Source organism: Nicotiana tabacum, chromosome 1 (genome assembly GCF_000715075.1).
Source record: "Nicotiana tabacum cultivar K326 chromosome 1, ASM71507v2, whole genome shotgun sequence".
NCBI classification, from domain to species: domain Eukaryota; kingdom Viridiplantae; phylum Streptophyta; class Magnoliopsida; order Solanales; family Solanaceae; genus Nicotiana; species Nicotiana tabacum.
In genome coordinates, this window is record NC_134080.1 from 72,243,440 (window position 1) to 72,269,937 (window position 26,498).

Here is a 26,498-nt window from a genome sequence, read left to right on the forward strand (position 1 = left end):
GTATGAACATTAGATTAAAAAGGGTAAAAATCCCAACTCTTTAGTGTTTAATTATGTAGATTCCGTTAATTAGTTGGGGCCTTCCATATTAAATAACACCAATAGCTATGACCCTCAAAACTAAATTTAGAAATCCTTCGGATTAGAATAATTTTAGGTGTGTCGTGCCAAATAAAACCCCAAAACGCATGGCCCTCACTTAATTAATTTTAATCCTTAGAAATCGAGGCGTTCCATTTAGTTGAATTTTCCATGGCCCTCGCAAACTTGAAAGTGTATAGTTGTTTTAGGCGCGCTATTTTAAAAATTAATTTCCTAAACTCGGGTGTGCATTTCATGTGACCCAAATCCAAATCTCAACAACGTTAGATAAAATGTGTCGCGAACCGGGGGCGCATTTCATGTGGCATGGTTCAAGACGTGTTTTAGATAACGTTGAATCTTCCTTAAAAATAATTAAAAGCGGTTTAATATGTTAAACTGTACCATAGGCTAAAACTTGTATTAAAATCAGATAATAGGCCAATTATAATTGTTCAAGCGACCGTGCTAGAACCACGGAACTCGGGAATGCCTAACACCTTCTCCCGAGTTAACAGAATTCCTTACATAGAATTTCTGGTTCGCAGACTTCAAAAGGAAAGTCGAATTTCCCCGATTTGGGATTTTAAAATAAACCGGTGACTTGGGACACCAAATGAACTATTCCAAGTGGCGACTCTAAGAATTAAATAAATAATCTCATTCCGAATAATGTCACTTAAAGTGGAAAAACTCCCTTATATACCCGTCGGGTGGTAAAAAAGAGGTGTGACACATAAAGCAATGTGACTTCGTCTGGGCTTGTTGCTTAAGCTGAAAATACGAAGTTTGTCATGTTTTCAACACAGCAGCACCTTTTTCTTTTTCTTTTATTATATATACTACTACTAGACTACTTTTCCCTTTCTACAAATTATTTAAAAAGGCTTAGCCTGTTTTTTCCTTCTGAAAACAAAGTATAACTAGTCTATCGCGCTTACAAATTATTAAAAACAATTGAATTTAAAGGTAAACTAAATAAAGGAATATTATTTTCTCCAGGACTATGCTTGCAGTATATAATTAAAATAAGCAAATAAATATTTACAGGAACAACAGTAGTAATATTATATATGCCTACCTTAATTTGATCGATCTCTCCATAGCTAATTAAGTTGAAATGAAAGCTGATGATTAAACGGCATCGTCCTACACTTGCTGTCCAAGGTCGTAGACTTGTGTATAGTGGTTTAATTTGGTGGGGTTTTGCTAGTGCAAATATGGATGTATATTTAATTTTTTGAGGAAGAAGCTTATTCAAACATGTTTGCACGACACGTAGAGGTTTGAAATAACTCAAAAGCAAATGAAAGTTCATCAAGTGTCTGCTAACATGTTGTACAAGTTTAGATATACTTCGACAATTTTGGATGATATAAATATTTATCGAGTTGAGGGGCAAAACAGTCAACTGAAATGAGAAACTTACAAACTTTAGTAGTGGGGGTTTACAGATCGAGGAGCTATCTGTAATTGGTTAGTCCTTATGGCTTTTCGAGTCCAGTGAATTTATTCGCGGTTCGCGTAAATTGAATTTATGATATAAATTTTTTGCTAATTTTCTAAAATTAATATTTTGAATATTTTTTTAGCATTCAGCTCCAAGTAGATTATTTTTCAAGTTTTAACAAGAATTACCACCTAGTTTTATATTTTTCTGTATTTTTTCATCAATTTTTGGTCCTACAGATATACTTAATTTTTTTTAATAATCTATATAGATGAAACCATATTTTTTATAATTTCTTAAAATGAAAAAGGAAAAAGGAAAAAATTTCAAGAAAAAATAATCTCTTCATTTGCATATTTTAACAAATTATATAACTTGGTTTTCCTTTTACATTTGATTATTGTAAATAAATATATGCCTTTTTCTCTTTTATTAGAGAGTTCAATTTTAATGCTTTTATAAACTCTCATCGTTTACAATAAAAAATGATAAATAAAGAAGGTCGACAACAACAAAAAAGAAAAATGAAAGGAAAACTTTTTCTACTTTTCGGAAAAGCTATGAGTCCTTAAGCTATAAGGTTTGAAATTATAGAGATATGCAATGAGATATGAGTTGAGTTATATGAACAATTATTTTCATATGATTGATGAAATAATATGAAAAGCAAATGGTAAATGTCAACGTAGTCGAAATAAAGATTACCTATATCCTTGTGGTTATTTAGAGTGGTCATCACATTTTTTTTTCTTATCAGCGAGGGCCAACGAGACTTATTTATTAAAAAAGGAGAAGTAGGGAGGCAAAAAAGGGTTGTGTACAGATCCTCGTGGTCCAGCCCTTCCCCAAACCCAAGAAAGGATACACGTTCATCCAAGCGATGTCATCCGACACCACTTCGTCAACAAATTTTTAATTTATGTATGCGCAAATGATATGCAAAACAACTAAATTATTTTAAAAAATGACCTTTCTTAATGCTAGAGCTTCGTTGGTGCGCTGCAGTGAACCTTTGGAGGTTATAGGATCGATCCCTGTTAAGCTGATCTATTTTTTTGTTTGAAATTTTGAGCCTTATTTTGAAGAAAATGCAGAAGCCAGAAACGCTTGATCCTTCGACTCCCCAATAAAAATGTAAGCATGCTGGAACCTCTGGTTCCTTTACTTTTTTAAAAAAAAAAGTCCGACTCATCACCTAATGAATCTATTTTGGATTAAAAAATGAAGTATTTAATAATATTCTTTATGAGTCTATTATGGATAAATTTCAAAAACTGAAAACTCGTCGATGGAGATTTGTAATATTGTGTTTCTTTAAAATATGATGTTGGTACAGTAATATATTCATTCATTTATTTCTTTAAATGTCGACACCACTTAATATAAATCTTGTGTATGCCCCTAACCGGACTCCGCACATAATTAGAGCTTAGTGCACCGGACTTGAGTAAGCTGGCCGTTATATGCCCTTGACAGGCCCCAAGTTGAGTCGTGACAATAACAGATGTTCAGAATTTTTGTTTTTCCTACAGATTTTGTCTTCCTGAACCAAAAGTAGCACATAAATTGATGAATAACTGTTTAAATATCTTTTCCATCTTCACTTCCAACTTCATATTTCAAGCACTTCCCTTTTCTTCCCCTGCACACCCACTTGTTTGGAAAGACAACTTTTCTTCATTTGGTTTGTAGAGAAGAGGAAGAAAAAAAAAATTTACTTCACCTTTGGCCTTGCTTGTTAAACATACCTTCCCTCACCACTTTTGAAATTTAATAATCTCAGAACAAAAGAGGACACATTTCCTCCTCTTTCTACTTCATTTTCCAGTTCTTTCCGTTTTTCTTCTTCCAAATAAACAAGGTATTATTTCACAACAATATCACATTATCCCCAAACAATAAAGTTTCCTCTGTATTTTTCATATTGGAGAATTTCTATTTCATTTTGCGCATTTTCTCCGATTGGTGGGAGGGAGGGGGAGGATGAGTTTAATGAATAATGGAAAAAAAAAATCCATTATGAGAGGTTGAGAACAATGATGTGCTTAACTGTTCTCCAACATAAACAGGTTGGAGAAATAATTCAACAAAACAATTAACATTACAGCATGAATCCCACTAATATTCGCCCAATTCTTGAATCCAGGATAATAATCATCCATAAGAAATTTACATAAATATTAATTAACACATATTGAACAAACAAAAGATTACCTACTACTCATGTCCGTAAACTCAATATCAACATCAAAAGGAGAAGAAGGCTTAGCTTGAAACCTTAAAGATTTGAAAGTAAGTATTAATAAACCTTTTAGAAACTGAATCAAATATCTCAGCTAATGACTGCCTTCGGAGGCAAGAGATTGACTACTCTACAGATGCCCCCTATAACCATAGTATTCTGAGAAAGATTCCAACTTTACACATTTTGGAAGCGCTTAGCTAATTAAATACAATGCTCCATTAAGTTGTTAGATTCTTGCAACTTTTGGAACATCGACAGGGAACTGATGAATCTCATCCATCCACGGATTCTTCTCCTCGGCTGGATTTATAGTTCTCAATGCCTTCCAAACAGCACTATTACATTTGAATCCCGAACCAAATGCTATCTGCCAAGTTCGGTCTCCTCTCTTGATTCTTCCCTTGGCTTCCGAGTAGGCCAATTCATACCAAAGGGAACTGCTTGAAGTGTTCCCAAATCGATAAAGTGTCATTCTTGAAGGCTCCATATTCCAATCAGAAAGCTGCAAGTTTTTCTCTATTTCATCCAATACAGCTCTCCCACCAGCATGAATGCAGAAATGTTCAAACGCCAACTTAAAATCAGGGATATAAGGCCTAATCTTCATCTTCAATAGCTTCCTTCCTACCAACGTGGAGAAGAAAAGGAACTGCTCCGACATAGGAAGCACAAGAGGACCCAATGTAGTGATGTTGGTTTTCAAAGCATCACCGGCTACTGCCATCAGCTCCTTCGACAGAGAGACTCCAACTTCTCTATTGGAATCTTCCATTTGGTAGACACAAGTAAAGCACTTATCATCAGAACCCTTGTGAGTTCTAACAGTATGGACCAGCTGATACTTTGATCTTCTTCGATCTGATCTTTTGTTTGAGAGCAACACAGCAGCACCTCCCATACGGAATAAGCAATTCGGAAGGAGCATGGATTTCTCATTACCAAAATACCAATTCAAAGTGATGTTTTCCATGCTAAGCACCAAGGCATAAGTGTTGGGCTGGACTTGAAGAAGATCTTTCGCAAGATCAATCGAGATCAAACCAGCACTACAACCCATTCCACCGAGATTGTAGCTGATAATGTTCCCCCGAAGTTTGTAATGGTTGACAATCATCGCAGACAAAGAAGGGGTCGGGTTAAACAAGCTGCAATTCACTACTAAAATTCCAATATCCTTAGGTTTAACAGAGGTTTTAGCAAGAAGCTCGTCGATGGCTCCAAACATAACAGCCTCCGCTTCTTTTCTTGCTTCTGCCATACAAGGATTTGGAGGTACCTGAGTCACTGCTTCGGGAAGGTAAGTTAAATCACCAAGACCAGACCTCTCAACAATTTTCCTTTGAAACTCAAGGTTTTCGTTAGAAAACGTTCCAACGGACTTAGACATATCCAAGAAATTCTCCCTTGTGCATTTCCTTGCATCTATCGGTTTATAGCACGAGAAATCGACAAGGTAGACAGGGCGAGGACGGGTAAAGAAATAGAGAGTAGACAAAAAGACCAAAAGGGTGGAGCAAATGACAACAGATATGAGATTAAACCTAAGTTGATCCCAAAGAACATAAAGGTCATTGAGTGAGAATGTAGAGAGTTGAGCAGCAGTGAGAACAACTAGAGGTGACAAAAACAGGTACATTCCATGTGTAATGAGGCAATGGTATCCAAGTTTAACATATTTCAGTTTCACAGATTTTTTAAAATCAGGAAGCTTTCTTGAAATAGAAGGTGGATTTACTGGTGTTTCTGGCTTAGTTTCACTCATCTTGATCTTTTGTGTTGATATAACACAAAATCAACAGTTCAAGGGCAGTCAGTCCTATAAACAACACAAGATTGGCAATATTTAAGGTCAACGGTTATCTAAGAATCGTTGAGTTGCCCCAAAATTTCAGTTTTGTAATAGCAATCAAGATTGGATTTTTACAGCAAAGATTGAATTTCTACAACATGCTAAAGGTTTAACAAACAAAGGAGCAAAAATATTCAAGAACAAGTACCATTTCACAAGAATGTCTCACAGGAAAAACAGGCCAAACTCAAAGAACCACCTGTAGAAAAGAACAAACAAACATCAGTCTGACTAAATGTACAACAGATAAAGTTTCCCTCAGTGACAACATCCAACAAAACAGAAAAACAAAACATAGACAGACAAATTTCAAAATTTTTAAGCAGTGAGGAAAAGAAGAAAAACCCATCTCAAGACAAGATCAGGAAAACAAACCTTAATCAGTGCGGAATACAACCCCCACAACTGCACAATGCTTGAGAGGGAGGAGATAGAAGATGGTTTTGAAGGTGGTATAATCAGATATTAATTTATAGGAAACGAGTGAAAATTTGGATTTGCATTTAAAAGGATAAAAACGTTGATTCCGTAGTGGGGTCCAATTTTGGTAGCCAGTTTTTCACTTTTTCATCTGCTCTCTTGAGTCAGCTTCACCCACAGTTCTAACATATGGAGATGGAGTAGTATCAAACTCTTTACTAGTGGACCCACTCATGTGAGTACAAGTGCAGGTCTTGGAAGAGAAAAAGACAAGAAAATTCAATGGACGTTTGTTGCGATTACGTTCGCACTTCCGTAAGGATTGGGCAGTTGGAAATTAGCAAGCAAGTAGTAGTACTAGTTTCTACTTCCTTGCGAACGTGTATAAAACTGTGTTGGTGGGGAAGGGATAGCTATGTATTAATTGACTCCTTGAATCTAGAAGAAAAAGTACTACTACAAAAATTTCTTTTTCTAAAAATAATATTTCCTTTTTTTTTTCTCTCTATTAAAATACAAAAACTAAGGCATAGTAGAAGGGTCATCGAACCCGTTAACCTCCGAAATTTTATATATATAGAAAACGATTATATTAAAAGTCTGATAGGCGTAGTGGTTGAGCGATCCGCCCATGTGCCCCTCTACCTTCAAATCCTAGGTTCGCATATGGGCTTAAGGGTGATTGAATTTTTTTTTGGGGAAAAGATAAGAGTACCTATAAAAGTGAAACTATTTACCCTGCCCTACCCATTAAAGAATTCTACCCGCTAAATAATTACAATCTCCTACTCACTTAATAAATAAACGGGAATATCAAAATAACTATCCCACGCTTAATGCCCTACCTATAAAAACGCAAAAGCTGCTCAAAATTTCAGAAAATCAGCGCACACAATTGAGATTTCCACCGACATTCCCTAATTTGAAGATCACTAAGTGTGAAAAAACAAATCGAAGATGTTGATTTGCATCTTCTTTTCGGATTTTGATTTCGCTGTTATTTTGATTTTGATTTCGGAGCTAAACTTCTGAATTTTAGCTGAAAATTCTAATCTAGGTTTGGAGATCTGGAGATCTATAGGTTTGGAGATCTGGAGATCTATAGGTTTGATTTCGAAAAATCTGTTGCAGCTATATACTATTGAAATTTCGAACACTTTTGATTTCGAATACTGTTGATTTCGAACACTGTTGAAATTTGCATTGTTGAGATTCAAGACATAAAAGTGATTATAACTTCAGAATCATGGAAAATATTCCAATTCTGCCACAGCATAGTGGAGAATGGGATGATAACAATAATTTCATAAATTTTCATGTTGATGCAATTCTAATAAAGACCTCTTGGAAATTTGAACAACTTCTCAGAGAAATTGCAAAGCAACTGCAAAAGGACAGTAAAACAATAGTTATTCAGTATGCTATTGCTCAAGGATATCCACCAATTACAATTTGCAGCGATATGAGTATTAGTGTTTACATTGAATTGAAAAAATCAAGTGCATGGATGACAACACTTCCCCTGTGTGTGTCGTTTGCTAAAAACACTATAGCTGCAAGCACCTCCAGTTTCGATGTTGCTCCAATTTCATCAGAAATTGCACAATTTGAAAGCACTGATATGATTATTATGTTTGATGTGCAAGAAAGAGATGACGCCATTTTAGAACTTGATGATGCAAACATCATAACTGATCAATTTCATCAAAATGTTGAAAAAGGACAAATTTATGAAGACAAGAACCTGCTGGCTCTCGTTATGAAACAGTATGTCGTTAGAGAAAAATGTCAATATCGGATTCATAAATCATGCCCAAGAAGGTCCGTCTACATGTTTTCAAGTAAAAAACTATGTGATACCTATGTAGTATATAAGTATGCTAAATCAGCATACTATGCGAGTATGGAATTGTATTGGTTTGTCTGTGTTTTTTATCAGTGATACTGGTATAGTATATAAGTATGTTATATCAGTATACTATGCGAGTATATAACTGTATTGGTTTGTCTTTGTTATTATCAGTAAAACATAATACCAATATAGTATATATGTATGCTAAATCAGTATACTATGTGAGTATAGAATTGTGCTGCTTTGTCTATATTTTTTATCAGCAAAATATGATACTGATACAGTATATAAGTATACCAACAGAGTATACCATGTGAGTATATAATTGTACGGATATTTGTGTGTGTTTTTTATCAATAAAACATTATACATAACTGTATTTGTGTTATAAATAGGTATATCCTTGAATGCGTGGATGAAAGATGTACTTGGAGACTTAAAGCATCAAGCCTGCGAGCATCAAATCTTTTCAAAGTGACAGATTTCAATTCTGTCCACAGTTGTTTAACTGATAAGAGATTTTGTTCACAAAAGCAAGCTGTCTCAGCTTTTGTTGCAGCTGTGGTACAAGATAAACTTGTTGACCCGAAAACCATATATACACCAACAGATATCCAGAGAGACATCCAAAAAGCATATGGTATGGACTTAAGCTACATGCAAGCATGGAGATCAAAAGAAAAAGCAATGCAATTATTGAGACGATCACCAAGTGAATCATACAAGAAAATGCCAACATATCTTTATATGTTAGAGTACGCTAACCCAGGATCAGTGACACGACTACACACTGAAGGAGATGGGAGCTTCTTGTATGCATTCATAGCTATATATGCATCGATTAGAGGATGGGTCTATTGTAGGCCAACAGTTGTAGTTGATGGAAGTTTTTTAAAGTCAACATATAGAGAGACCACACTCACAGCTTCCACGCAAGACGCAGAGGGTAAGAATACAATCCAATTACATTCAGTTAAAGAAACAAAAAATATTTTCAAATATTATATGATACCAGTATGGTATACAAGTATACCAACAGAGTATATAGTTGTTTTGCTACACACCTGCGCGTACCTATAACTATACTACTATATGAAATGCTAAATTAATATTTTGTGTACAATCCAATTACATTCAGTTAAAGAAACAAAAAATATTTTCAAATATTATATGATACCAGTATGGTATACAAGTATACCAACAGAGTATATAGTTGTTTTGCTACACACCTGCGTGTACCTATAACTATACTACTATATGAAATACTAAATTAATATTTTGTGTACAATCCAATTACATTCAGTTAAAGAAACAAAAAATATTTTCAAATATTATATGATACCAGTATGGTATACAAGTATACCAACAGAGTATATAGTTGTTTTGCTACACACCTGCACGTACCTATGACTATACTACTATATGAAATACTAAATTAATATTTTGTGTACAATCCAATTACATTCAGTTAAAGAAACAAAAAATATTTGCAAATATTATATGATACCAGTATGGTATACAAGTATACCAACAAAGTATATAGTTGTTTTGCTACACACCTGCACCTACCTATGACTATACTACTATATGAAATGCTAAATTAATATAGTGTGTTGTAATTGATATTTTGTTATTTGGCTTTACAGGACAAATTCTACCCCTTGCATATGCAATTGTTGATTCGGAAAATGATGCATCGTGAGAATGGTTCTTCGTGTAGTTCAGAGAAACCTATGGACAAAGAGAGGGAATGTGCATTGTATCAGACATGCATGATGCTATATGGAAAGCAACTTCAATTGTCTATCCAGAAGTCCCTCATTGTGCATGTATGTTCCATTTGTGGAACAACATAAAGACAAACTTCAGGAAGAGCCAAAAACAAATCAAAGAAGTATATTTTGCTTTAGCAAGAGCATACACTGTTGAAGAATTCAACAGGCATATGGCAGAGTTAGAAGCTATTGATAGTAGAGTGAAAACATACCTGATGGATATTGGATATGATAAATGGTCCCGGGCGCATTCCAAGGCAAATAGAACCATGACCATGACATCGAATATTGCGGAATCAGTAAATGCAGCAAACAAGCACGCAAGAGACCTCCCAGTTGTGAATTTGCTTGACTTTATGACAACATTGATTCAAAAATGGAATTACACCAATCGGAAGGATGCAGTGGAATCATTTATGAAGATTGGTGCAAAGTATGAAAAAATATTGGCAGATAATACTATCTTATCACAGACGATGACGGTATGCATTTTCAAAATCATAAAAACACTGCATGTACTGTATTTTTACTTTTTTACCTTAGTGATTTCACTAAAAAACTGAATATTGTTATTTAAGAAATACTATTACTTCATATAGCTAATGACTTTTCTTAATTAAAATTATACTAGGTGTTGCCATCAACTGAATTCTTACATTTAGTAATTGATGGCCAAACAAGAAATGTGGTGCGCCTACATGAAAGAAACTGCACTTGTGGGAGGTTTCAGCTAGACGATATTCCATGTCCACATGCAATGGCAGTTATACAAAAATTCCATATGGATTCATACAAGTATTGCTCGGATTACTACAACATAGACTACTTGCTGAAAACATATGAGATACCAGTAAATCCATTACCAGATGAAACAATGTGGCAAATTCCAGAAGATGTCTCTTCGCAGGTGGTACTGCCACCAAAAGGAAAAATCAAACCAGGAAGACCTAAAAAGAAGAGAGGCATAGGAGGCTAGGAAGGAAATATAGTTACATGTGCACTATGCGGGAGAAAAGGACACAACCGAAGAACATGCCGAAATATTCCAAAAAGAGATTGATATAATGCTTCAATGTTTTTATAGAACTCATATATCGTAGAATCATAGCATTGTGAATTGCAAAAAAATAAAATGCATTTCTTGCACTAGACATATATTTGGTATGATGATTCTTTGAGAAATTACTTTTTGGCAACAAATTTATATGGCTACTTGTATTTTCAATAAGAATCTATTTATTTTCTATTTTAGTATATAAAAGTGGGATGCATTTACATCTAGTTGCTGCAGGAAAAAAGATGCTAAAATATTTATGTGATACCCATTTGGTATATATGTATACCTTATTAGTATATCTGTATATCTTATTAGTATTAAAATATGTGCAGAAATAGAAGTGGTGCTGCAAATGCAACATTTGTACATACTTTGTTAACAAAATGGACTCGTTTTGCAGCTCATGTCTGTATTGAAGTATAACAAATTGGAAGCCATTTACATGCAATTATTGTACATCATCAGGTGCATTAATACAAGGTGATACCCAAATGTTATATTTGTATACCTCGCTGTTATATAGTGGTATTGCACTAATATGGATAAAACAAAATATGCGCAGAAATACAAATGGTGCACCACATACAACGTGATACCCAAAATGCGCACGCTTTGGAACTCATGTCAGTACTTACATCTAGTTGATGAAGGAAGAAATGTGAGTCAAATACAATGTGATACCCCAAATGGTATATCAGTATACCTGATTGGTATATAGTTCTACTACACTAATACATCATCTATGCTAAAACTACAAATGAACATTAAAGCTTAGACCATCATCACATTCGAAAGCAGATCATTTAACTTCTATCACAACTACTTTGTATGTTGTTGGAAGTGTTCGCTTCATCTGCCCCTAATTTCACTTGCAGAATCCATTAAACCTTACCCTCTGTTAAAGGAATGGACCTTGGCATCCTAATAAACTAACAACTTTATGGAAGAAGCCTAAGAAAAGCCTAATAAAACAAGCTGAAATCAGAAACAAAATCAGCAAATTTTCAGCATCAAGAGACATAACTAAACTGATAACCCCCATGTACTTGAAGAAATATATACCACATATTCTGAACCAGAATAATTAAATATGACAAAAGAAACATTAGCAGCTGGAAATATTTTATAAAGGCACAAGTTTCCTACAGTCTTGAATCAGCAGAAGGTCATTTTCTACTAATAATACAATACTTCACCAAAAACTATTAAAATCCTGCAAAGTTTTCATGATACGATTAACTAAAACAAAAAAGAGACCTATACTACTTCTTGTGTTTCTTTCCACGAGTCTTTTTAGGTGCTACTGGAGCCTCGGATTCACTTGATTCGCCATGCAACTGCTTGTTCCTCCCATAGTGCCACAACAGTATACCAAACCTAGCTCGAAGACCATCCACATCAAAATTGGAAACAGGGATTGGAAGATCTTCAATAATATACTCAGCAAAGCAAGCAACATATACTCCACAATCTCTGAAATAAAACAAATTAACAGACTATAAAAATCAATTAGAAGTGAAAATGTTAATATTAATGAGGAAAACAAAGTAAAAAAAAGTAACTATTCTTACGAATTTTGCTGTGTTGGTAGATTTGTAATCAATTCAATCTCAAAAGGATCAGTCAACTTCTTTCCCATGTGCAGACCATTTTCTACTACAATGTCACTTCTTTGGTTATAAAATTCAATACTAACTAGAAATAGGCGGATCAACACAGCATAAGCCTCTGCCACTTTTTGAATAGCTTTTTTGTGCTTTCGATTACGTAGCGAGTCATATACGTAAAAACATCTCTTGTGGAATGACACACACCCAAATATCCAATGCCAAATTTCTGCCAAATTAATTGGAAAAATGACATGATCAACCTGGTGCCATGGAGTGTTGCAATGCATCCTAAATCCTTTTATGTACTCCATGATATCGTCTGATCTATCAATCAAATGATCTTGTTTCCCACCTTTTACAAATTCTGTGAAAACCCTTTGAATGATATTATTAAAAAGAGTATTTGTAGTTGTGACTTTGATTGGCATATTAATTTTATATTTCGCCTTCTTCCTAAGATAGTAGAATATAATATTCAAGTGCTACAAAAAAGAGAGGAAGAAAACATGACTACCACTAACAATATGAATGAACTACTACAACAACAAAAATAAAAAGCAGTACACATACCGAACTAGAGAGCGGCCTGCCATAATAGTTTAAGGTATGGAAAAACGTCTTATCATCAATCTGTTCAACTTCAAAGTCAAAACAAGGCTCTAGCTTTTGATCACCAGGTAAATACACTTCCCTATTTCGTATAAAAGAAGATATGGATAAGAAATATAACAACAAACATTAAGAAAAAATGAAAACAAAAGTACATGGAAACGAATACGCACTCTCCCAATTGCATGTTTGCTTCAACAAAGTTTGAGAATGTAGTCGTAAGCTTAAAATCAACAGTCTCTGAAATGTCATTTACAAATGGAAATCTTACTTTGATAACCTTCGAGGATCCCCCAACTACACTAACACCAGATTGCCAGTCATTCCTATACGGCGACTGTTTTACAGCTGCGGGGCGCCTTCTCCATGCAAAAACTGCAGGAGTAGTTTCAACGTCTGTTTGTATCTGGACAATACTTCTTGATACCAACTGATCAGGTTTAGACTTATTTACAGCACGAGTTGTCAGTTCATTTCCAGATTGATTTACATTACGTCTCCCTCTTTGTGTAATGGCAGCAATTAGATCAAGTTAAGAATCAATATATTCAAAATCAGAATCGAAGTGAAGATCACCCTCGTGTCGACATGGAGCTTAAATTAGAAAATGCTAGTGAATAAATAAATATACAAAGTTAAGAAATTTAGAAAAAAAGAATGAAAAGTTATATATAGAAGACATTACCAGAAGGCAAATTCACATTACTGCCACCAACATCCACTTGACCAACACCATCAACCTGACATGCTGAACACATAAAAGCATTATCAGCATCACTACTTAAATAAAAATTTAAAAACTATCAAGAACCTATCATTTACATACTAACTACAGAATTAGTAATATCAACATCGTACCCTGTGGAGCAGTATTAGACTCAATAACAACATCTGCTCGTGTCTGTACAGGGATTCTTGATGGCAGTGGAGCAGGACCTGACTTTTTAACATCATGAGATGACTGCTTATATATTGCTTGTTGTGTAATGGCAGTGATTTGATCAATTGCAGATGCAGACAGTTTAAAGTTAGAATCTAAGCCAAAATCATCATTAACTACACCATCACTTGCTGTGACGTTCTTCACATTGACACCAGTGGCACCTCCATCTTGACCAACCCCACCAAAACCATATACTAAACATATAAAAGTATAAGCAAGAGTACTATTTTCAAAAAACAATAGCAAAAAAAAAAATCAATCAAATCTGTGATTTACATACTAGAAGGCGCTTTGGGCGTGCTATCTCCAAGAACTACAAAATCATTCCCAACGTGGCCACTTTCAAACTGGTCATAATCATTATGCATCTCACGAAAGTCAGGATCATTATCCTGTTGCTTATGCTGAAAATGAGAAACAACAATTTTAGTATTATGTATATTACAAGAATACTATGTGCACTAAAAGTAAAGAATGGAATAGTATCCTATAAGCATATATTGCATCTTTGAACAATATACTATAGCATTATATTATATAAAAGATCAATACCGCTGAATTTCCCTCTGGTTTCATTGACTGCCTACCAATAGCTGCAAGCACCTCCTCAAACTTGGTCTCTACAAAAAGCTTCAAAGCTTGTAACTCCTTCATTACCTCAGCATTGGTAGGTTGGGAATCACCTCTAATACTTTCATGCATACTTTGTGTCTTTGGTAATTGAGTGCCAAAAACCTGAAAGCTATCGGGCTGACTATCAGTGCACTCAACTTCAATTTCAAAGTTTAGACCTTCATCAAATAGTTTCTTCTCATCATTAGTTGGGGTGATGTTCTTTAGCTGCAATTATTAAGCACACTAGTTAGAAATAGAAATGATAATAAAGTATGGAAAGATAAAAGATCCCTATTACCATATGATACCAATATAGTATACATGTATACCAACAGAGTATATCACTGAACTGGGATATAGTATACATGATACCAATATAGTATACATGTATACCAACAGAGTATATCACTGAACTGGGATATAGTATACATGATACCAATATAGTATACATGTATACCAACAGAGTATATCACTGAACTGGGATATTGCTACAACTGTGACTAAACTACTGTACCAAAACATTAAGAGAGGCAATAAAACTATGAGAAAATTACCTGCTCGCGTTGCAAGCTACACATTTGCAAAGCAACTTGCTCATTCAGTATTTGACCCATGACTACCCAATTCAAAATTCGTGGAAGTTTGTTTCCAAGATGATCAGCAAAGTGACCATCCAAACTTGGGCAGCATTCATACAACCAAGTCTGTAAAGCCAACGGGAAGCCACCGAGTCTATAAAAAGAAGGCTTATCTTGAAACTTGTTGGAACACGAGTCAATTGTAGCTTTATAAATATATATACCCCATGGATAATTATTAAAATCACCGCACTCAACCAAGTCAATGTAAGACCGTGAAATAACCTTTGTTTTGAGTTGAGAAAGTAAAAAGCTGTTCACAAAATAAAGAACTGCTATCTTCAACGCATCATCATCTGTTTCCCATTTCTTCTTCTTAAAACAGTCTGCTAGTTGGGCAAATGTCACAGATGCAGTCCCAAAATATTTTGAAATCAACCTATTCTCTGTTATGCTCTTTATACTTGTATCACCCTTACATTTCAACACAGTAACAAGTGCAAATTCACCCAAGCCAAAGCACAACCTAGAATCATTCACTACAAACCACATCTCATTTTTCACCTCATGATGTACTTCTCTAATAAGCAAATGGTGCATAACCCGAATCTGCACAATAACTGGTGGCAGATCCAAAAAATAGCCAAAGCATGTTTTCTTAAACAGTTGAAGTTGCCTCTTTGATAAATTCGCTTTCAATTGATGAATAACATGACAGTTGGTATCCCAATCAACCTTTGGTTTATAATCTAAGTTCATAGGCACAAGGAAATCCCAACACTGCAAAACATATTCATATAAAATAATTTCAGAAATAAAATTCACTTAAAATGCAACTAAACCAACTAAAAATATTACAACTACCATACGATACCAACACGACATATAACTATACCAGCAGGGTATACAATTCTACTGACTAATTTCCGGCAACTACAAATTTTACTCATAAAGAAACAAAAGGAAAATAGTGTGGGAACAATTTGCAGCAATACTAAGTGACCATCAATGCATAAACTTACTTTAAGTTGTTTCAATTGAAGATGCATATTCAATATTACTAGGGAGGGAAAGCCAAAAGAAACTTAGCTATTAAATCTACAGTATCCGAAAACTATTCTATCAAATACATATTTTAGAGGATAGTAGCAAAATACTTTTCATCTTGCATATTCTTGAGATTACTAAGAAAGTAAAAGAATAGCATAAACTCACATCAAATTGCACTACAAGATAGCTAATATTCGACAAGGAACTTATGCTACAGTACCAGCGCTTCTCGCCCATTGACCTCATCCACACAATTCCACATATAAAGAAAAGCTCATTCTGCACTCCTAACTTACATGGTCCCATTCCTTCCATGCTTCTCTCCACCACTGTCAACTGGCTAAATACTAAATCATGTACAAAACCATCTAATGCAAAGCTGAAAATCAGAAATCACACAGAGCAGCTCTGGCTTCAATAAATATGGTTGACTACAACAACTACTGAATCAGTGACCCTTTTTAAACCTCAAGCAGAACATTAATTTAATCTGTCTATATTGATTCAAAAACATTGAGAAACTAATAGCAAAGACAAATATGCCATCCAAAATTAACAAGCTCATTATTGCAAATTAACTGGTCTGTACAATATAGTAGAAAAGATCACTCAATTCCTTCACGCTCAGACACAATGTATACAAAATGATATCTTTTACTTCTTCTAAGCAGAATGATAGGCCTAAATTTTGCTAATATCACAGAAACATACACATAGAACAGCTCAAATGAACTTCACCCAAAAACTCAAAATTCGCTGGTACTTGATTTTCTCTTAGTTAATCATCTAGTGATGGATTTTGACAGCTATAAACACTATTACGTCGCACTGAACATTGATGAAACGGATAGCTGGAATAAACAGATAAATGAAAATCGTAATAAATTTACAACAGTTCTCTTAAATGTACAGAATGAACTTGAAGAAATAGAATTCACTTAAAATTATCACAACTGACTATAACTATAATATAATACAAAAACATAACAGGAAATCAAAAAATAACAATGTACTATACATTAAAAATCTCAAAGATCATAATTGTAAGAAAATTACCTTCTTGGGTGCGATACCAATTTTTTTCTTCTTTAACTGAGAATCATTGCTACAATCAATATCTACTGGTTGAGTCTCTGTTTTAGGCACGGATTCACGTCGGCTTCCCCCTAACTCAAAATCCTCAACAACTTTACCTTTTCCCTTATCAGTCACAGGAACATCTCCTATGACTGGTTCAGAATTTGTGTCGGGTAATGACAGGTAGGGAGTTTCATCGACTGACGAAGCATTAATATTGTTGCCTTTTCCACCCTCTAATTCTACATTTTCAGTTGTGTTTTCAACATGACTACTGCTAGGGTTATGACTAAATAGAGACTGAGAATCAGAAAATAAGGAAAAACTAGGAACAGACATGGCTGAGGCAACGAATTCAGCAGCTACTTGTGTTGAAGAATGATATTGTCCACGGCGCCACCATTTACGCGCACAATGCTTCCGACCCATAGAGAAAACAACAACCCATAGACATTGATTCACAAAAGTACAAAGGAAAATACAAAAATCCTATGATTTTGAAAACCCACTTTCACTAAAATGTACTTTCAGAAGCAAAAATTTCACCCAAAGAAAAAATGTCACCCAAAAATAGGTACTAGACGAAGAGATAGAACGGAATCGGAAAAAAAATATTAAAAACTCGAATGTGGGTGAATTTTGCGTTCTCATCGGTTGGCTATGGAGATTTCAAAACTATACTCTAGTCTACTTGTTAACTGTTAAAGAACAAAGAAAAGCGTGGGAAGCTTGTGCTGGGTGAAATAGGTGGGCTGGATCGAAGATAAGGAGAGATGGGTAGATTGGGCCGCGTGAAATATGGGGGCCGGGTAAATAAATTGGGCCGACTGGGTAGGCAGGGTAAATAGTTTGGGCATGGGTATTAAAAGGTAAATAGTTTGGGATTAATAGGTATAAAGTGAGATTTTCACTTTTTTTTTATCTATCTGAATATAATCTTTTTGAGTGAACTAGTTGATAGCTCGTGCTTAATGCAGCTTTGTGCTACTCGGGTTATTTTATAAATTGTAATATTCTATAAATTTCTTTACTAAATTTTATTGAATTTTATATGTTAAAAAAATATATATGTTCGTAATGGATATTGTTTACATTTACAATCCTCTCTATGGATCATAAATAAGAATAAATCAACTATTAATCTCCACCGATATTTAAGATATATGACTTTGCTTCAAATATGTTGTTGATCATTTGAAATTGCTACCTGGACATTGTGGTCATCAATTCAAATTGAATTTGTGATTTTGTTTGGCCGGACAATTTAAAATATAGTTAGTCCATAATTAATCCATCATATTTTGTAAAAATTCTCAGTATATTCAACATAAAATTTAAATAAGTTTTCATATTTATCGCAACTGACTATTTTGACAAAAAAATTGTTGCTAGATTTTTGAGTTGTAGCTTGCGTAGTATGTTTGTCCTATAAGCAACCTCGTTGAATGTCCTTACACGATTGAACTTCTATTAAGCCTCAATCAAGTCGTCATCCACGCACGCAATGCTCTTACAACTGCTATGTCCCAACACTTGGCCCGACCTCTCATAGATATTGAAATTTATCAAGCAATTCAATCTTTCCAATCGCTTAAAGCTCCTAGTCCGGATGACTTTCATCCTATCTTCTTTAAGTAATTTTGGAATGATCTACAACCCCCTATTCTAAAATTATGTCATGGTGCTTTTGACATTTCCTCTATTCCTAAATCAAGCGCATCTTACTTTAATCCCTAAAGTTAAAAGCCTCGAACGGATTTCTCAATATTGCCCGATTGCTCTCTGTAATACTAGCTATAAGATCATCACTAAAATCATCGTCCACAGACTTCGGCCTTACCTTAATTCCATTATTAGCCTGTATCAGAGTAGCTTCATTCCCCGACGACGAATTGTTGACAATGTTATTATTGTTTAAGAAGCAATTCACTCTTCCGTTCAAAAACGGGTAATCAGGGTCACATGTTTCTTAACATCGACCTTGAAAAGCATTTGACCGTCTCGAATGGTACTTCATTCGGTACTCCTTATCCAGTTTAAATTTTCCTCCTTCCCATATTAATATCATCATCAAATGTGTCTTGTCCTCTACTATATCTATCTTTATAAATGGACAACCTACCCTTGATAAGTGGAGATTTTGATTACTTATTAGCGCCTTTTAGCTCTAATTTTAGTCCAAAAGTGTTTAATTGTGTTCCCGTAAACTGATGAAATGTGCTTAATTGTAGGAATATTGGAAGATGAGCTCCCAAGATGAAATCCAACTCAATAAGGAGTGATTTGAACTCAAGGACAAAAATAGGCACAAAAGCTCAAAAGTGCAGACCGCAGATTATCTTCTGTGGCTGCAAGATGTGAAGGAACCCCATCAGAAAAGTGTGAAAAGTGCGGTCCGCACATGATATGTGCGGCCGCAGAAACTGGTAAGAGCAAAAGTTCAGAGAACCTGCATCTCAAGTTCAACAAAAATACGGACCGCACAATTATTGTGCGGCCGTAGAAGAACAGCTACACGGCCGTAGTCACATTTGTGTGGATCATAGAAGAGCAAGGTGTGGTCGCAGACACATTTGTGCGGGCCACAGAAAAAGAGAAGTGCGACCGCAGTTCAGAATTATGCGGCCGGAGGTTTCCAATCCTGTCAGGCTGAAGTAAAATACGGACCACACATGGAATTGTGCAGCCGTAGAACCTCCGAAAGGGCATTTTTGTCCGAAAATTCCAGCTTATATAAATAGAAGAGTTTCACTTTACTAGGTTAACTTTCGTCATTAGCTGCTACAGTAGACGACTTTCTTTACTCTCTTTAGTAGTTTTTGCTATTTTGAGCTTTTTAAATATATATTTTATCATTTTAATTATCAATATGGGTTTAATTATCATTTCTTCTTCTATTTCTTCTATTTTAAGCATGAGTAACTAGATTTTCACTAGGATTGTGACCCAATACTAGGGTGTAATCTTAATGAGTGTTTGATTTATTATTTGTTTATGGTTGAGTGTTTATTATTTAGCCTTGTTCTTTCTTTTAAGTGTAGAATTAATGGTTGCAAACATTAGTTCATGCCTATTTGACTTAGTCTTTACTTGAGAAAGAGAGACTTAGTCTAGGAAAATTTGGCTAACAAGATATTAGGTCAATCGAGAAATTGATAAGCCAAATTAAAGGGTTGAACCTAAAGATAATAAAACCCGATTTGAGCCTTATATCAACTTTTTTTTCAATACCCATTTGGACTTGAGAAAGCCAAATTAGGCAAAATCACTATTTGACCGAGAGGTATTGAGTGGGTACTCAAGTATTGATAGCTATAATACACCCCGACCAATAAAACAAGCTTTAAAGTTTACAACCCATTAGGCAAATACCTAGGTGAAGGTCATAGCCCTCTTTTATATCATTTGAAAAATAACAACAAAAACAATTTCCTAGTTTCAATCCTTAGTTTGTAATCTTAGTTTAAATTAGACCTAGAAACAACCCAAGTTTGTGGAAGTTCAATTTGAAATAATTCAAGCTCATACACTATAATATATACCCCTAAGTCTCATTCACAGCTCCTTGTGAAAAATTGACCCCGACTCCTTGTTGGGTATTACTATTGCATCGATTGTTTCATAACCTTAAATAGAGGTGTGACTTAGACGAGATCAATTTTGGCGCCGTTACTAGGGAGCTAAAACGGATTTAGCTATATATTTGGTTTTGTGTGTGAATTGTCTTCTTTTTCTTCAGTGTTACTTATTTTTGTGAATCAATTGTAGGTGCAACAATGGCCCTCAACAATGATCAATACGGAAATATGTCTTTAGGGGATGTGGACGCTGAAGATAACCAAGTTGAAGAGGTTCATCTTTGTTAGTTTGTGTGAGTCCACCAAACAGTAGAGTACCTAGTCCTCTACGAGATTCTGCTGAGAATGCTAATAAAGCAGAACGTAAATAAGACAGAGGATTTTTACGTGGAAAAATCCCACACAAAGGGATAAAAAAATCACGACCTACACCTGTAGGCTTTCAACTTCACTAACTTGTAAAAACCTATTACAAGCCACTTTGCAATGACTCCAGTACAAAGAATTTACTCAACTAACTTGTGGTACTCTTACCACAAGCCACTTTGTGACTTCCTAGTTTCAAAGACTTTTACTAACTTGTGATGCTCTCACCACAAGCTACTTTGAAACTCTACGATTACAAAGACTTTTGCTTATGACTAACCCTAGTCACAATATAAACTCAAGGAATTTACAAATTTACAAGAGGATTCCTAATCAAACGCTTCTAGCTAAGCAGTTTAAGAGATACAATAAGTACAATCACAAAGTTACAACTCAACTAGGACAACAACAAGCTATCTTTTAGGAACTGGTCCGTAGTTGCATTCAACTTTGTTCTTCAAGCTTGTGAGGATTGATTTCTCTATTTTGACAAGAAGCTTGAATGAGAAACTAAAACCTTCAAGTGATGTTTTATATAAACTTATTGTAGGTACATCTTGATCACATCACTTGAAATGATGTGAGCACTTTAGTTGGTCAGATAATGAGTGGGTGCTGGAGATAGTGTAGTGCGGCAGAAATAGTGCAGCCAGTCACTTCATTTCCAGCTGCGACCAATTGGCTTGTATTGTAATGAGGGAACCACAAGGGTATCAGATCCTTGTTTGGGTTCCTAGCTCTTGAAGTTGTAGCAGTTCACCTTTAGCTGGAATTCATTAAGCTTGCAGTATGGTCCGAGTAGGTCAGGTTCCATATCTGGTTCTTAACAGTAAGTTTGTTAGATCATCAAAATATAAGGCAAGACCATTTAAAACCTATCAATTTCCCCCTTCTAGATAATGACAAACTTAACATTTATAGAGTGGATTTATAGAAGTAAGAACCAGATTAAGTAACAGGGGAACACAGAACTGGTTCCCCTGACTCTATGCCTTTCGTAACACATGTGTTTCCCCTGAGTTAATGGCCATATTTTGGTTTTCCCCCTTTTTGATGATGACAAACTTAACATTTATAGAGTGGATTTAGAGTAGTAAAAACCAGATTAAGTAACAGGGGAACAACTGGTTCCCCCTGACTCTATTCCTTTCGAAACACATGTGTTCCCCCTGAGTTAATGGCCATATTTTGGTTTTTCCCCTTTTTGATGATGACAAACTTAATATTTATAGAGTGGATTTAGAGCAGTAAGAACCAGATTAAGTAACAGGGGAACACAGAACTGGTTCCCCCGACTTTATGCCTTTCGTAACACATGTGTTCCCCCTGAGTTAATGGCCATATTTTGGTTTTCCCCCTTTTTGATGATGATAAACTTAACATTTATAGAGTGGATTTAGAGCAGTAAGAACCAGATTAAGTAACAGGGGAACACAGAACTGGTTCCCCCTGACTCTATGCCTTTCGTAACACATGTGTTCCCCTTGAGTTAATGACCATATTTTCCCCCCTTTTGGCATCATTAAAAAAATAAACAGAATAACAGCACAAAGAAGTTCAGCTAAGCTAACTCATGTTACATATGTGCACACAATCATGATAGAGAATAGAAATACAGAAGGAGAGTACTGGCATAATAAAACAAGGATTGATATTAATAAAACTTTAATATGCCTTTGCTTTGAAAAAGTGAAAGGCAACGTTGGACTTGTTAAAAACGGGAGCATTAGTGTTTCATTCCAACTACATAAAAAAAGTAAACAAAAACATCCGCCAAAACATCAGAGAGAACTTAACGAACATTTCCAGAAACTGGTCATTGAAGGGGTACTTAGGGGGCACTAAGAGTAAAGGGCTTGGAAGTTGCAGCAAGTGTTTGGAGAACGAGGTCTATTCAGGCATTTCCCGACTTTTGCTCATTGAGTAGTTCTGCTTTCAGGTTCTCTACTTGCGCCCTAAGATCAACATTCTCCTTGGTCAAACAAGCTACTTCATTATTTGACACCGGAACCCCTTGGGCTTGCTGACCTTCCAGGATAGTATTCATGGCCTTCAACCGACGAATTTCCTCAGCTGCACTATTCTGAGCATTAATAAGCTATGAGACGGTTGATGTACTTCCTACCCCCCATTCTTTTCTATGCACTCTCACTCTTCCAAATTTGTCTGTGAGAAAGTCTGCTTCCTAGTCTCCACCTTGCCTGTCCCCAGTGGGACTTCAAAGAATTTGAACACTTGAGTAAGCAGGAACCCATAGGGAAGGGCATGATTACCATCTTTGAAGGTAGCAACTTTTTTCATGTGTTCAATCAGAATAGCAGGCAGACTCATAGGAGTAAAACTATCCAGTTGCTCCATCATGAATAGGTCAGACTTAGAAGTCACTGACCTCCTCTCATCTCGAGGCGGTAGAACTTTGTTAACCAATTCGAACAGTAGCTGATAGACATGTAGTAACATTTTCTTATGGATCTGGTCCCCCTTCTGGTTTGCATTGTCTTTTATCACGGCATTTCTGAAGTTAAACTGACACACATCTTTTACACTAGACACACCAGCTGTAGGAACTTTAAGAATCTCTCCAAGCAACTTTACATCGAACACAATGTCCACCCTATTGACCAAGGCACAAATGTGGTCAGTCTCAACTGGAAAGAGGCTAGCAAAAAAGCTTTGTACGTCATCCTCATATACCTTAGGTGCATCAATTTGAAATAGATGCGTCCAGCATTGAAACTTGATCATTTCCAGAATTTGGCGCATTCCATCCATCTCAGAGATTGCTGGGTCAAACGTACGACCCAACAGAACTTTTTGATGCCTAGGCTGACTTCACTTCTCATTCTCTTTATAGAAACAGGTTCTTCAAAAGTTTCAAACTTGTATTTGCCAGACTTCTCTCCACTGAATTTTCCTTTTCCCTTGGATTTGACTAACACATCCTCATCTGACATCGAAAACTCACTCACCACCTCCTTCATCTTGGACCTACATGTTGACCCCTTTTTATATTAAACCAGGATTCATCTTTTTCGAAGACCGTCTAACAAGTGAACCAGGTTCATCTGGGGTTTCATCTTCCACCTCGACTACAGGGATCGCCTCATCACTTACAGGTACACCGTCTTTCACCAACTTTATTCTTTTCTTCTTACTACTCTTTTTTCTCTTTTGAAGGGCAGAATCGTAGGCCATCTTAACTTGAAGCCTGGTAGTAGCAACCCTTCACTTACTTATGAATGCATCAAGAGCCATATTATCTAAGTCTTCTTCATCACTGGATCTCATTTCAGGTGCTTGAATTTCCAAGGGAACAATATTGAATGCAGGAACAACGCTGTCCTAGGAACGAGAGCCCTGACCTGGGTCCTCCGGAGAGGGATCAGGTTCCTCATGTGATGCCCCAGTAGTATATGCTAGTGCATCCCCTTCAACAGTTACAATGTCCCTTTCTTCCCCCATACCTTGTGCCTCGTTTTTCTGAGAGGTGATCTCATGCAGTACACCATCAGCAGACACCACAAACACGGTTACAACATTTTTCTCTTCCTCAAATTGTGCTACCACCACCGTGGAATCGGTAGCAACGATGGCAGAACTCTTTGTGACCTCAGGGTTTTAACCTTGTTCTCCACTTGGTATTTGACTAGTGGGAGCCTTAGACGATGGGGAGAACGGAGCAGCAATTTTAAGGGTTTCTGAATTAGGAGGAGACTGGGAAACTGGGTGAGGTGTGACTATAGTGGCAGGAGTAATAGTGGGTGAGGAAGGCTCAATGGGAGCTGAAGGCTTCATAGATTGATCAGTAGTAGTTACAATTGAGGTAGGGAGATCAGAAGTTGTCTCAGCCATTAAAATAAGTGGTATGACGATGTTTTCGGGAATATCTAATGTAAGGCTTATGGTTAGGAAGAGTAGAAAAGAGGGTTTTTAAGAGGTAAGGATAATTATGAAGAGAGAGGACTAGGCACTGGTTCTGAAACGGCGCTTGGGCGTGGAGAACTGCAATGTTTCAGAGGGAGATGGAACTATTTGAAATGAAGAGACGTGACAGCAGGATCTGAAAAGTTGATGACATGGTAGTTATGTTTTGTACCTTTTTTAAGACGTGTATTAAAGGATGCACCCTTTGGTACAAGAACCAGGTTCTTGACCTTTTTATTTGAAAGAATCAATCCTCTTTTATCATTCATGCACTGCATCTACAGCTTCTATATTTATTATGCGTGTTTACCTGCAACGGTATTGAAGTGAGTTAGACATGGTCAGAAAACACTTTTAGCCAGTTAGAAAACACTTTTAACTCTTGAAGGTGAAAGTTAGATAAAGAGGAATCAGGTTCTCAATTGGGCTTTAAAAGCCCCAGCTTCACTCTGTTTCTTTCAAACTATTCCCTGCTTAGTGCCTTGGTGAAAATGTCTGCAAGTTGATCTTTTGTGCTGCAGAACTTCATACATATCTGCCCTTTCTCTACATTGTCCCTCAGAAAATGATGCCTCACATCAATATGCTTTGTCCTTTTGTGTTGAACTAGGTTCTTGCCCATGTTGAGTGCACTGGTGCTGTCACATAGAAGGGGCACACTCTCAGTGAGTACCCCAAAGTCCTTCAGTTGCTGCTTGATCCATAAAAGCTGAGCACAGCAGGATGCTGCAGCTATATATTCTGCTTCAGCTATTGAAAGAGCCACTGAATTTTGCTTCCTTGTGCCCCAAGAGATAAGACATGTACCTAAGAAGTGAGCCATTCCAGAAGTGCTTTTCCTGTCCACAAGATAACCTGCATAATCTTTGATGCTTCCATGTCAAACCTCTTCAGGAGCTCCCTAATGTATTTTTGCTGACAAATGGATATACTCTTTGGGAACTGTTTTACTTGAAGACCCAAGAAGAAGTTTAGTTCCCCCATCATGCTCATTTCAAATTCACTTCCCATGAGTTTTGAAAATTCTTGACACAGAGAATCAGCTATTGCTCCAAAAATGATATCATCACCATAGACCTGAACAATGAGCAGGTTCCTTCCTCGTTTCTTTAAGAAAAGAGTGTTGTCAATTTTCCCTCTTTTAAAGCCATTTTCCAAGAGGAACTTTGACAACCTTTCATACCAAGCTCGAGGAACCTACTTTAGCCCGTACAGAGCTTTGTCTAGTTTAAACACATATTCAGGGTGCTCATGACATTCAAACCCTGGGGGTTGCTTCACATAGACTTCTTCCTTAAGGAGTGCATTCAAAAATGCACTCTTGACATCCATTTGGAACAAGGTGAATTCTATATGAGATGCAAAAGTGATTAAAATTCTAATAGCTTCCATGCGAGCTATTGGAGCAAACGTTTCATC

The 26,498-nt window shown here is 36.0% G+C and overlaps 3 protein-coding genes across 3 annotated transcripts; 1 reads left to right on the plus strand and 2 right to left on the minus strand.

Annotated features, from left to right (window-relative positions):
• Nucleotides 1-3,644: 3,644 nt before the first annotated feature.
• On the minus strand, nt 3,645-6,340 carry LOC107785233 (3-ketoacyl-CoA synthase 11). Its single transcript, XM_016606483.2, has 3 exons — nt 6,001-6,340; nt 5,774-5,824; nt 3,645-5,592 (listed from the first exon to the last, which is right to left on the minus strand). Exon 3 carries the CDS (start codon nt 5,536-5,538, stop codon nt 4,003-4,005), a length of 1,536 nt encoding a protein of 511 aa, XP_016461969.2. The 5' UTR covers nt 5,539-5,592; nt 5,774-5,824; nt 6,001-6,340; the 3' UTR covers nt 3,645-4,002.
• Nucleotides 6,341-9,665: 3,325 nt separating this feature from the next.
• On the plus strand, nt 9,666-10,648 carry LOC107785232 (uncharacterized). The gene is made up of 2 exons (XM_075219874.1): nt 9,666-10,154; nt 10,304-10,648. The coding sequence occupies exons 1-2, from the start codon at nt 9,666-9,668 to the stop codon at nt 10,646-10,648; spliced, it is 834 nt and encodes a 277-aa protein (XP_075075975.1).
• A 1,343-nt stretch (nt 10,649-11,991) lies between these two features.
• Nucleotides 11,992-17,640, minus strand: LOC142162864 (uncharacterized). The gene is made up of 13 exons (XM_075219880.1): nt 17,191-17,640; nt 16,957-16,985; nt 16,355-16,513; nt 15,954-16,017; nt 15,061-15,864; nt 14,444-14,731; nt 14,172-14,295; nt 13,807-14,085; nt 13,634-13,696; nt 13,122-13,449; nt 12,910-13,030; nt 12,301-12,821; nt 11,992-12,202 (listed from the first exon to the last, which is right to left on the minus strand). Exons 1-13 carry the CDS (start codon nt 17,638-17,640, stop codon nt 11,992-11,994), a joined length of 3,441 nt encoding a protein of 1,146 aa, XP_075075981.1.
• Nucleotides 17,641-26,498: the final 8,858 nt, after the last annotated feature.

Excerpts from the sequence above, each read along its gene's own strand:
- LOC107785233 (XM_016606483.2), bottom strand. The coding sequence starts at position 5,538 with ATGAGTGAAACTAAGCCAGAAACACCAGTAAATCCACCTTCTATTTCA.
- LOC107785232 (XM_075219874.1), top strand. The coding sequence starts at position 9,666 with ATGCATGATGCTATATGGAAAGCAACTTCAATTGTCTATCCAGAAGTC. Across the intron at positions 10,155-10,303 it reads TCTTATCACAGACGATGACG|GTGTTGCCATCAACTGAATT; the intron begins GTATGCATTTTC and ends AAATTATACTAG.
- LOC142162864 (XM_075219880.1), bottom strand. The coding sequence starts at position 17,640 with ATGGGTCGGAAGCATTGTGCGCGTAAATGGTGGCGCCGTGGACAATAT. Across the intron at positions 16,514-16,956 it reads TCATCAATGTTCAGTGCGAC|CTTTGCATTAGATGGTTTTG; the intron begins GTAATAGTGTTT and ends TCTGATTTTCAG. Across the intron at positions 12,822-12,909 it reads GCAGGCCGCTCTCTAGTTCG|CACTTGAATATTATATTCTA; the intron begins GTATGTGTACTG and ends TCTTTTTTGTAG.